The 13,120-nt window shown below is 39.3% G+C and overlaps 2 protein-coding genes across 2 annotated transcripts in view; one reads left to right on the plus strand and one right to left on the minus strand.

Annotated features, from left to right (window-relative positions):
* Positions 1-13,120, plus strand: part of LOC137262209 (large ribosomal subunit protein uL11-like) — a 394,062-nt gene that overhangs the window by 312,330 nt on the left and 68,612 nt on the right. The gene's annotated exons all lie outside the window — the stretch shown is intronic.
* LOC137262205 (bridge-like lipid transfer protein family member 3B) overlaps positions 2,601-13,120 on the minus strand; it is a 117,436-nt gene continuing 106,916 nt past the window's right edge. Inside the window, exons 11-18 of the mRNA XM_067800000.1 lie at positions 10,963-11,069; positions 10,632-10,700; positions 8,958-10,065; positions 7,220-7,842; positions 6,798-6,954; positions 5,654-5,895; positions 4,418-4,526; positions 2,601-3,177 (exon numbers count right to left, since the gene is read on the minus strand). Of these exons, the coding sequence (XP_067656101.1) occupies positions 2,663-3,177; positions 4,418-4,526; positions 5,654-5,895; positions 6,798-6,954; positions 7,220-7,842; positions 8,958-10,065; positions 10,632-10,700; positions 10,963-11,069 (2,930 nt within the window). The 3' untranslated portion in view covers positions 2,601-2,662. The remainder of the gene's footprint in view (positions 3,178-4,417; positions 4,527-5,653; positions 5,896-6,797; positions 6,955-7,219; positions 7,843-8,957; positions 10,066-10,631; positions 10,701-10,962; positions 11,070-13,120) is intronic.

A 13,120-nucleotide genomic window follows, 5' to 3' on the forward strand; every position in this document is an offset into this window, starting at 1 on the left:
TGAATGTAGATATCACAATGATGACTGATATCTCAATCATGACATCACAGTGATTGATGACATTCCAATCAATGACATCACAGTAAATGATGACATTACAATGAATGACATCACAGTAAATGATGACATTACAATCAATGACATCACAGTAAATGATGACATTACAATCAATGACATCACAGTAAATGATGACACCACAGGCAGAACATCTTCCGACAGAATGATAAACATAATACACACTACAAGGCTAAAGGATAGTAGGACTAGAAGACTTAAACATATAATTCTATACTTCACCCTAAAACAAAAAACAACTTATTGCCACCAGACCAAATCTATTCTAATTCAAACCATTGGATAAAAAAAATTATGACATGTAAATAAGTACTGTGTAAATGTCTTCTTGTTGTATTTTTAAAAAGACTGGCCATTCAATTCACAATAGTTTTCAATGTTTGAAACAATAGAGAGCTATCTCATTCAACTAAGCATCATGTTCACAATCCCTATGCAGCTAACTTACATAGTTCAACCCAAATACAGACCCTATATTGAATGTATCAGCTACGCTAACGAGGCCTGCCTCATGACAGTTTAAAACAAACTGTTGAGGGATTTGATAACCTGTAAGTTATTATTTGACAGTTAACATCGTCATCTTTCTGACAAGATGTCTTATTGTCTCAATGCCGATATTGTATGTTTAGATCTACAGAATCAACTGTTCTGTAAAGCTATCAAACAATGAATGCGGAAAGCTATTTGCTGTAAAGTGACAAAAATATGTCTGTTGATCTCAAGAAATTGTTCACTGATGGCAGACAAATCGGCGTCTTTGATGTGATGATATTAGGACTTGTTATCAATGCAGATCATAGATATTGATAATCATAGTTACTGATAATCATTGATATTAACAACCGAACATTGATCAGTTATGAAACTGAATATTGATCAGTTATCAATAAAAATCAAGAATAGAAACTCAAAATTATATTTCACAATACTAGTGATGATGACATACATATGTTTGAATGACTAACAAAACACAACCTTGAAGTTTACTGAAGCATCCCATGAATAGAAGCCTAACTTTCTGTACTATCCAAGTAAATGAACACATTATGCATATTGTTAATGATTAATAATGTTTTCCATCAACGACACTGCCACTTATCAGTCCTTTCAGCTTCACCTTGATGATGTCACGCACTGCGTGAACCTCATCACTCCATATTCTGATGTTCTACAATTCATCACAGACATCGTCCTATCAGCATCCAACACAAACCACTCCCTTCAAACTGTATCCAATTTTTCACACACACAGAATAAAAGTAACTCCCAAGCAACAATACTTTGGTTTTCAGGATGAACATGACAAGATTCTATCAGACCCTTTCAAAAATGGACAGCAAATTTAATAATCAAAATGATAAGAGAATATTCATAATGCCCTAACATTTTGGTCAAAGTGCACAATCTGATCATTTGTCCCCACCCACTACTCAAAACTCATAAGAAATGCTAAAGTTGAGTGGAGCACTTCAGCAACCTGGAAGTAGGTATTTGTAGGATAGTTTCATACCGGTTACACACGCTGTTCTATCAATACTAAAATACAAGTGGCATAATTACAAAAATACCTGTGTTTAACCTCTGTTAAATCAATATCAAAACCCATTCACTCCGTATCAAGAACAAAATCACAAAGAGCTGGTTAGTTTCTTAACCCGTGCTACTGGCCTTCACCTTCACTAATTAACAAGACAGATGTCAGTGATGTCAATCAACAATCTCTAACTAGCTTCTTTCAGGAACAGGTACAATGATGAAACAATGTCTATCAAAGGAAATTTGAAAAAGCAACATGAAAACCAACAATTATCCTGACTTCGTTATACTCAGAACTGTTTAGAGGCCATGTCTGAGTTTAGATATACAGGTGATCAGTATCAACTCAGATAAGTAGATTCTGAGTAAACTTTCACTTGGACACTCGCCTGCTTTAATCATATATGTTATGTCATATATGTTATGAATCATGATATGTAGCTACAGATATGATACAATATTTTATGCATCGTGATACACAGCTTATATGATACAGGACTGCATTTTTGGTGATGAAAAGCCACCATGATACAGTTGTACAGCACAGTATGTGTCATAATACATAAGGATCAATATCATACACTAGTGTAAATATTAGAAGATTGGGGCAAATCAAGAAATGCTCAGATTTAAATATTTGGTCTAAAGTCTGCAGCAAATGATAGTGCAAGATTAAATTTATAATTTCCTGATTCCTCATAACTTAAGAAAAATAAAGAATTTAAAAAATACAATTTTAATTGATTTATCCCATTTTGCTTGACAACAGCACTTAGTCTGCAATCTTAGACAAATTCATTGACGAAGGTCTTAATAAGAAATTCCGCTGTGACTGATAAGTTAATTCTGCAAGATTTCCCTGCACTCCTTCTTCACAATCCTATATCATATATAAAGCCTCATCTCAAACTTCACACAATATCGCCATGTCCTAACTTACTGCATACTACCAACATGAACATAATCAAACACAGAGTAATCCAAGTGCGGCACAGACTGTCACAAATTCAACTATCATCTACTCGTCTTTCATACAAGATACACAAAACTATGATGCTGTTGTGTGGCTTCGATGTCGTTTTTCAGAGGCCATGAGATCATCCTGTAGCAGTTTGAGAGTGGCAAACAACGAGTCCCGCTCTGTTGTCATGTTGACAATCTCTTCTTCTAGACGAGCCACCTTCTGTTGTAACTGCAAATTCTCCATCTCATACCTATTCGATGACTCATCTTCCTTGCTGAGATCATATTCAGATAATTTCTGTTTTAATGTTTCATTTTCACTAGTAAGTTTTTCTACTAACTCCATCCCTGCTCTCAATTGGGTGAGATGTTTTTCTGTTGTCTTCTGCAGTGCTTGGTACTCCTGGATCTGACGACGGAGCTCCATGTTGTCCATCTGAACCTGTCGGAACTGTTCCAGATGTAGGACTGGTGTAGACGTTTCCTCAGATTCCTTCCCTGGTGATGTATCTGATGTGTGAGATGGAGAGTTGCCTCCCTTGAGTGCTGCGATGGGTTGAAGTGACTGCATTCCAAGGGGAGCTGACTCTATTGACCCTCCTGAAACATGTTCGGACATAATCTTTTAAAACCTTGTCATCAGTGAGGTTTTACAGCACATTTGACAGGACTTATTCCTAAATTATTTGATGCATATCAGGAATCATCACTCTTGACATGAATCTTTCAAAAAACACATGTAACTTTGGAGAATATAGACAACAGCAATTTACTAAAAGATGAGGATAGTGCATTATGAGATACATGTTGACATTACTGGGCCATACTGGGTGTCAACAAGGAGAATATCTAGGATTGAGTTTACTTAAAAGGCGAAACAAACACGTATCTTCTGTCCACTTCAGCAGTTTGGAAATTATCAAGTCTGGGCCAGACAATCCAGTGACTGACATAAGCATCAATCTAGGACAATGTCACACTACGACAAGCATGGCAAGTCTGAGTCTGACCACTTAATTCCATTAGTCATGGATTCGGTGACAACAAATTCGAACCTAAATTTTCACGGGATGATTGTTACACTGAGCATTAATCCTCATGTCCATATTAACACCATACTAGCATGCCAACAGATACACTAACATCATCAGTTCTTACGTCAGCAGATGACTCCTGTCATACCATCACTAGCTGTAATTGATGTTAACCTGTCTACCACTAGGAATTAAGACGATAAAAATATCACTTGGAGTCATTGTATTGTCAGTATAACTAATAATCGGACATGTCTAGAGAAGTAGACACACATGCACACAAATTTATGGCTATAACTTTATCAGTCCCACCTACCTTCACTGAGGGCGGTTTTATGCTGCCATTAGCAATATTTAGACACTATCAAATTGGGGGACACCAGAAAAGGGCTTCACACATTGTCCTCATGAGGAAGTCAAACCTCTATCTTCAGAGTGACAAGCAAATACTTTAATTATAGACTACCTGACGGCCACGTGCACATTAAGGGGAGCTAGGATTTACAGCATTCAATCAACATGCCTGAGTCAAGTGTTTGATTCCAACATGGGGTTCAAGAAGAGAAGTCTTTCTTACTTACATTGTGATACTGGGGGAATATTGCCACAACTTTGCTCAATCACACGAACCAAGCATCATTACTGGAACCCCAATAACCTCAAAATAATGACGCCAGTCACTTCAGTAGTATTTCAAGTTGGGGACAACAGAAATGTGCTCCACACATTGTACCGACTGCTAGAACCATGCTCAATAATATGCTCAAGAATCATTACTGAAATCCTGAAATAATGGCGCCAGTCACCTGACAAGTGGAAGACTCCATCTGAACCCCTCCTGATGGTCAGCTTGTGGATCTGCAGGTCGATGGGCATGGCACCAGGTGACACAGGATTGCTGGATGGCCGGTCCTCCTGGAAGAGAACACACACAACACATGACACACATACAACAGGGATAGATACACACTAGCCTGATAGTCAGTGGCTAGTGAAGATCTAGCGGGACCTGTTGATCTCTCCCCACATCTGGCTGTATAACTACAAGTCGTAACTGAGCTTTGGATGCCTAAGTAGATGAGAACAGAGTTTTATTAAGTGAGTGAGTGAGTGAGTGAGTGGTTTAGTTTTACGCCGCACCCAGTAATATTCCAGCTATATGGCGGCGGTCTGTAAATAATCGAGTCTGGACCAGACAATCCAGTGATCAACAACATGAGCATCGATCTGCGCAATTGGGAACCGATGACATGTGTCAACCAAGTCAGCGAGTCTGACCACCCGATCCCGTTAGTCGTCTCTTACGACAAGCTGAGTCACCTTTTATGGCAAGCATGGGTTGCTGAAGGCCTATTCTACCCTGGGACCTTCACGAGTCGAGTTTTATTAATATAACACAATAAAGTGATTTTGCCTGGCAAAATTTAACCTGAGCTGTGGACCAGAGGAGATAAGAATAGTGCTTTTGTTTGCCAGCCACAACAAACTGGTTTTCTCTGGTAAAAACGTGACAAGAGTATCAGAAATTCACCTCATATGGTAACAAATAATGAAAGATTAAGGATGTGAATAAACAGCTGTTTGCTTGATATCTATTGCCACTTGGAAGAATTGGACTTAAGGATGTTCTCAGAAAGACTCAACAGTCCCAGTGCTGCAAAACTTCTTAAACATCTTATTTATGTTCTTTACATATAGTTGTGAAGATCCAGAGGGACAAGTGAAACAGTCATGAACATATTTTACTGAAACATAATTAACAATAAGATTTAAACAATAACAAAAAGATACAACTACTGAAGAATACTCTGGACAAAATGACACTTTTTCCATAAGTTTCATATTTCATGCATCACAACTTTACATATGTCCACACCCCTGAAACTTAACTTGGTGATAAAGTTAGGTTTCTTTGAGACTGGACTCAACAATATTCCAGCTATATTGTGGTAGTCAGTAAATAATCAAGTATGGACCAGACAATCCACTGATCAAGGGTCATGAGTTTCTACAGACTATTCTATCACAGACTTTGCACCTACCTCGAGGATAAGGAGGAGGTTGTGGACGTCCACCACCATTGGTATCGGCTCCGACATTTTCTCCTCCTCGATGAACTCTGACAGTGACATCAGACTGGACATTTTGAAACTGAGGCTTGAGTCATGGCTCCTCACAGTGAGGAGGGCAGAGTTTGGAATTGTTGTTGTGTCGGTGCGATACTGCACGGTGTATGGGAACGTCTTCGGATGACTTGGTGACAGGGTGTTGTCTTGAAAGAATCCTGCAGTGAAGAACTTCTTGCCAGTTATCTCAACATCATATATTCAGATTTTCTAAAAAGCTTTCTGTACAAACCATGGAAAACGTCAAAGAAAGAATCAAGGAAAGTTGCATGATAAATCAAGGAAAGCTACAACTGGGAGTCAAAAAGAGCTACAGTATGAAGCAAGAAACAAACCAAGGAACATTCCATGCTTAAGGGAAACACAGCTGAATCAAAATCACAAAAGGTGACAACCAGCCACCCCTGAATTGGGCTCCAAAAGTTGAACTAAGTACTGACAGAGTCAAGCTGAAATATGACAAGTAAGAGCCGAGGTACCTTTTCAATGTGATAAGTGAGTGTGAAACAAGCATTAGCTTGGAAGATTAAGTAAGACATTGGTCAGCCATGGACAGTAAAGTGTTATGGTCAGCTTCTGGTCAGGATTTCATATCATAGAAAACCTAAAGAGGAAAAGTAAGTTAGAAGTCACCTGTCAAAGCAAAATGACTTTTGGTATTGCCTCTATCAATTAATAGCACATTGAGTGAGTTCAGGTGTCACGATGATTTCAAGAGTATTTCAAAGATATTACATTAACATTAGGATTTCATTTTTTGAGCAGGGAAAATGAATTTAATTTTTGTCTTATTCTGGAAAAAACACAGCAGGGGATCTGTAAAACAAGAAATAAAGCTGGCCTCTCCAAGTATATTTGACCAATAAGGATATAGTTGAATCATGCCTATATGACCAGTAATACAGGGTTGATTCGTAACTGTAAAGAAATAGCGAGCTTCTACTTATAATTTGCTACCATTAGTTGATGTGAGCTCCCAAGAATAAGGCCATGAATGAGCTATGGCCACCAATGGATAAGGTGAGCTACAGGCAGCGAGACAGCTCTAATTGATACCCACCTTTCTGACTAGAGAACTTGGTGTGGAAGTCCTCAGCGCTGATATTGCCTGGTTGGCAGGTGAGAAGTTTGGACACCTGTGCTGCTATGGTCATCCCCTTCTCACTGCTGGTGATCAACACCTCTGTTGTGTCCAGTTTAAACAGTACTATCGATATCTGTTTGTAAACATTAACAAAAATTTAACAAAGTTTGGTCGGAAAGGCAGTGACATATCCCGAATTCAAAGGAAGTCCAGAGTCCCTACAAAGATTCAAGACTTGGGGTATTTGCAGATGAAAATAACAAAGGAGAAGATCTGAAGATCCTAAGGAAAATTCCTGGATTACATACTGCAAAAAAGTAGTGGCTCTGCACATAGTTTCTAGTGACACTAAAATCCATCTACTTGTCGCTGCCACTGAATAATGACAATGTACTCACGATCTCTTTTCCTCGTGTTGATGAGCTTTCTGCGTAGACACTGGAGGAGTCATCTGCCATGTCGCTGTAGGTGTCAGTCGTGGACGCCGTATCTGATGGGGGATCGTGACAAAATGCCGGCACCTCTGAGTCCTCAAATGTCAGATGCTCGAACTCATCATCAGATGACATGTCTGTTTTTATCGACATTGTTTCAAGGTCATCTGACACTGACAACATGTCGTCGTCCGTCTTCAGCTTCAGTTTGTCTGTGAAACTCGAAAAAGCAGATGAAACCGAAGAAAGCGCCTTCTTCATCTGTGGCGGTGGCTTTGTGTACCGCACTCCAGCGCTGCGGCGGCTGTCCATGCTGATACCGGAATCCACGCCGTATGAGCGAGAGGAGACAGTGGAGTCTTCGTCGTCATTGTTGGTGCCGGAGATGGTGAGGGCGGAGATGGCTGTCCGCTGCAGAGGTGGGGGTTGGGGGTTGCCAGAGGAAGACTTCCTCTCGAAGTCGGAGGTACTTTCAGAGTGGCTGAGCATACCGTTGGAGTGGGACTGGATGGTAGAGTCACTCATAGACTTGGTGATCATCATATTGGGACTGCTCGGGACGTCACTTGGCAGGTTCATGTCAGACTCTGGAACGTCAAAACATACTGACAGGCCAAATACAGAGCTTCAGCAGTATTATATGAGAGAGATGCCAACCCAACGTTTGGAAAATAGCAGGAAGGATGAGGACTATTTTATGGATATACAACTTCTTTTTTTTGTATAGGCGACGTTTCAACATAGATTTTAATGTTGTTATGAAGCAAGTGATGAAAATAAGGAAGTTGTACATCCATAAAATAGTCTTAATCCTTTGTCTACCCAACTTCTAGAAAGCCAAAGGAGTCTTGCAAATAGTAGTTTCAAGAATCAAAATTAGTACACTGACCATAAAATTAGTAGTCAACTTAATACTTAAAATCGCAATGGCCTATATATCAGTTTCAGCTTTCGTATAGACAATTTTGTTAAAATTACGTTTGTAACTTGCAATAGTTCCAGTCCAAACATGTCATTAAATATGAATTAAATCGAAAATAAATGAAAACCGAAAATGTATTTAATTGACAAAATTATATATTTTGTTTATTTTAATATTTTGATCTCCTGCTTGTGTGAAAAACAGTTCCTCAAAAAATAGGTCTTTCAGGTCTTTTCACTCTTTTTACTCATCATAAATCCAAAACAAACAAAAATTGAAATTTACATAACTATTCAGTTGAATATATCTGACATATCCCAGATCCACTTCTTTAAGCTCAGCTCAGTTATACTGAATGGCAAAAGAAGTGCAATTTCGAAAAAAAAAAAGAAATCACAAAAAAACAGAGTTTCCTTTGCTGTTCGGTATATTACATAATGTGTGAGTCATGAATTTAGTTTTACACAACACTCAGCAATATTCCAGCTATATGGCGGTGGTCTGTAAATATCTGAGTCTGGACCAAACAATACAGTGATTGACAGCCATGAGCATCAATCTTCGCAGCTGTGAACAGATGACATGTGTCAACCAAGTCAATGATCCTGACGACCTGGTCCCGTTAGTCGCATCTTACAAGAAGTATAGTCGCCTTTTATGGCAAGCAAGGGTTGCTGGAGATAAATTCTACCCCGATTCGTCATGTGTCTAAATAATGCATATGCTACAGGTCAAAGAGGGACCCCACCCTGATCTTGTCATAGAAGCATAGACAAGTACCTGTAAACTCAATGCGAGGATAGTCTGTATTAGCCAACTCTTTACTGGCCGGCATGGTGAGATGAGACAGTTTGTCCAGTGGGGAGACCGGGCTGGAGAAGTCGTCTGGGAAACAGCGCTGGTTGATCAGACATGGACACACAGCAGCAAACTCGATCTGGGGCAACACCAGGGGCACACACAAGCTCATAGAGTCCTTCGATCCCAGACTTGACAAGTCAGAGTTCATCTGGGTTTGGAATTTGGAAAAAGACTCATTGAGTCGCATAAGGAGAACGTACTGAAGATGATTCAGCTGAATTCGTAGTTTGCCTCCGACAGATGCCAAAACATGGCAGTCCAAATATTGCACATCTTCTTTTAAGTTATTGGCATTCACTGCTGGTTTCTCTTTGTCATTATCACAGATAGATTCATCCTTGGTTGTCTCCCCTTCGTCACCTTTTGCATGACCTTCATCATCTGAATCACAGCTGTAGTATTGTTTCAGAAGAAGCCTCTGAGGACGTTTATCTCGATCTACTTCATATGACTTTACCTCATTCACACCTTTGTGACCAGGATTGCTGGATTTGAAATCTTTAAAGGAGTCTTTGGCACAGTTGGATTTCTCAAGGCTGCGTGGTTGACATATCCACAGAGCCAGAGGGAATGCTTCAACAAAAGGTTGTGGCCGACTCTTGGAACTGAGGGACATGAGAAACTCAAGCCACACCTGATCTATAAGGACACACCACATATCACATCCTGCATCCCGTTTTAGAGTGTTGGTAGACAACTCATGGCCTGGAGCAGGTCCAGTGAGGAACTCATGGCTTGTGAATTCAGACAGCTTCTGTTTCACACTCTTATCAAAGTACTGATTGTCTTTGCTATCAGCGTGGGCACGGAAATGAGGTGGGATGGTAGTTGTGGAATCGTTCCGAGGGAACCCTTCAGATCGAAGGAGCTGCTCCTTCTCATATATGTCCAGAATCTTAGCCAGGTCAGATCTCTCTGCCTTCAACTCAACACGGGTATTAGTGGCACATATCTTTGACATCTGGAGTTGGAGGTACTCAGGGCGCTCTGATTGACCTTCACCTCGGAACTCATTTGGGATGATGACCTGCAAGAGAATGTGCCACATCACCTTGATGAGGTCAGTTTAAGGAGGAACAGTAACACTGCATTCTATTCTGGCCCAGACTTACCTTTGCTCCAAAGAAAACTTCTCTTATTGCACACACACACTAAGTTTCCTATGGACAATATGCTTGACATGAAGGTACATGCCATGTTGTAATGTGACACCTTAATTGATCTAGCATTGTGAATTAGCTCTAATATTTTCACAGACATCAAAATTTGTCATGACTGGGATATACACGGGATAGAATCTATACACAAAGTGCTTTCAGTCACATCACTGATGGGTGTATCACAGAGTTCCATCCAGACATTTTGAGAACTACAGTAAGGAGTTACCCCTAGTCAATACAACAGCAAGTATTTACCTGTTGGTAGCAGTGTGAACAGTTGGACTGACACATACACAACAGAACCAAGACACATGATGACATCATTATTTCAAATTTGTTTTGTTAACACAGCTTTTCCCGAGCTTTATCTTACAAATTACAACTCACTGACAGAGCATAATTATGACTACCAGGCTGAAACAAATGCACTCACCCTGGGCATGACAGCCTCCACCTTGATATCCACATGTTCCTTCCGAGCAGACGTTTGATTATCCAGTTCCTTTAAACAGAGCACTAGGTTAGAGACAGAGTACATGCTTCTCACATGTTTTGCAACACTGCAGTTATATCAACCTAACCAGAACAGATGTGAGTTTCAAAAAAGACATTGCTAAATAAATGCTACAAGAACCTACTAAAAGTGATTGTGAATAAATTGTAAATATTTAATTCATTATTTAACACAACTAAAAGAAATGGTATTGAGTGATAGATACATATGGTATGGTATTATGGTATGGTATGGAATGGTATTCACTTACCAGATTCTGTGAAAGGCTGAGCATGAAGTAGTTTGTCCACAGCAGTGTGAGAAAGTCCACGGTGAGCCGCACTGGGTTCAGCAAAACATACAAGTTGGCATGCGGAACTGAAATAGAGAGAGGATATGCTGACATAAGATACAAAAAGATACAAGTTGGTGTGTGGAACTTGTACAGACACAGACTACATGCATACAGCATGAAGCCTGGTTTCACCCATCTATTCTGAAAATATCAAATCATATGTAAAGTTATCTCCCTTTGTATATAAATAATAATAGAGGTAGAACAGTGCTTTGAAAATGTTTGTTGTTTTGACTGTAAGTTTGTGATTGACTGACTGACTTACCGACTGAATGAGTGAGTGAGTGAGTGGGTGAGTGGGTGAGTGAGTTAGAGTACTGCTTAAAGCTTCATCTGCAATTTCTGAGCAATTCTGTGGTGAAATCAGAATGATAATGCTCCCAGGGCAATCTGGACGAGTTGTGATTTTACTGAATCATTGTGCCATTGTAATGCCCCTCAGTACATAATGATCATAGGTTGACAATCATTTCAAAATGCTTCTGGTTCTGCACTTCTTACCAACAAAAAAAAGCAACAGAAACCAGCAGGTAGGAAAGAGAATTTGTATGGTTTCATTCCTTTTTTCCATCCAATGTCATGCTTCGATGAGTGATGTAAGCAAAATACAAACAGACATTGAGCTTTCATTTTGTCTTTTCCTCAGTAAAGACAGCACAAAAACTTTTATGGTTACAGTGACTTTTTCTTTGTAAAATTCTTGTGATTTGTCGCTTGCTTCAAATAATCAACTAATGCAACCCAGTTTATGACACTATTTTGACCAGGTTAGTCGACACTGCTGAGGCTCATACAGGTTGGGTTAATTATGACAAGTTGATGTATTGATAGCCAATCTAGATGTTTAAACATGGCTCATATCTTTCATGTCTGATAAGCAGCAGGTCAATAATTCAGACTGGTCAATACCAAATTAATGGACACAACACAAACAAGCAACCTTGTTTGCTTATCCCTCCGAGCTCCCAATACATACAGCAAAATGGCAGCTGTGGAGAAAGAGAGTACAAGCATGAATCTTTCATAAAGCTGTCCTGAATGTGGTCCTTTAACCGCTCAAAGTCAACTAATGAACACTGGACAGCAAAACTGGTGTCAAGATTGACTCAAGTCTTGGTTTTGATCCTTATATTACATCATGGCCCAGTTGGGTACATCTTTGAGTACAAACTTCTCAGAGTTATGTGTTATTATAGTAGCAATCTGTAACAAGAAGTGGAGATATTCCTCACAAGACAAGGTCTGAGATAGATATTCAAGTCTCCAACAAATCCTGACTAGCGAGGTTCTTGTTCAGTTTTAGTCTTCTGAAGAATACGGTCATACAAAAGGAATTCTCCAGCACAGCATACATTTTTAGGTCAAACACATCCAGATAAAACAACATAAAAGAACCATGACCCATCAAGAAATCTGATTCATCTTCATCATGCAAATGGTTCTCAAGAAGTCTTCAAAGACAAAGTTGCTTCGGGTCAAGACGTCTGCATCAAGGAAAGATTAAGATAAGAGACCCTGAAGCAGAAATATATTCCTGGGACAATTAAAACAAAGAGCGAGTACAAGCACGTGAAAGAGTCTCGTTGATGTCAGTGAAAGCATTTGTGATGAAACTTAATAGCAGCAAGACATTCAGTTTAAGAAACATCTACTGACTTCGACTGTCGCACAGGTGAGACAATTTGTATTATGTGCACACTGAAACCAACATGTATTATAGCATTACTGCACTGTTTCAATGTTCTTATTTGTATTTGTGAAAAAATATGTCTGGAAATTTTAATATTTAATTTTTTTCCATCTTGAAAAGATACAACATATAATGTGTTGGTGCAGTCATTTTAGACTGTTTTGTTGACAAAGTAATTGCAATTAAACTTTCATCATATTTCATCTTAAATCAAGGGATGGTTACTTGAGCGAACTCCAACCTCACCTTCCAGAAACAAACTGAAATATAACGATCTGAACATATTACTTATAGAGCCTCACCTTTACTTTGATTCCCTTCCAGAAACAAGGGTCTAGATTTTCAAAGCTCTTTGAGCACTAACATAGTCGTAAGTTAATGTTA

Source organism: Haliotis asinina, chromosome 14, assembly GCF_037392515.1.
Source record: "Haliotis asinina isolate JCU_RB_2024 chromosome 14, JCU_Hal_asi_v2, whole genome shotgun sequence".
In the NCBI taxonomy this organism is placed as follows: Eukaryota; Metazoa; Mollusca; class Gastropoda; order Lepetellida; family Haliotidae; genus Haliotis; species Haliotis asinina.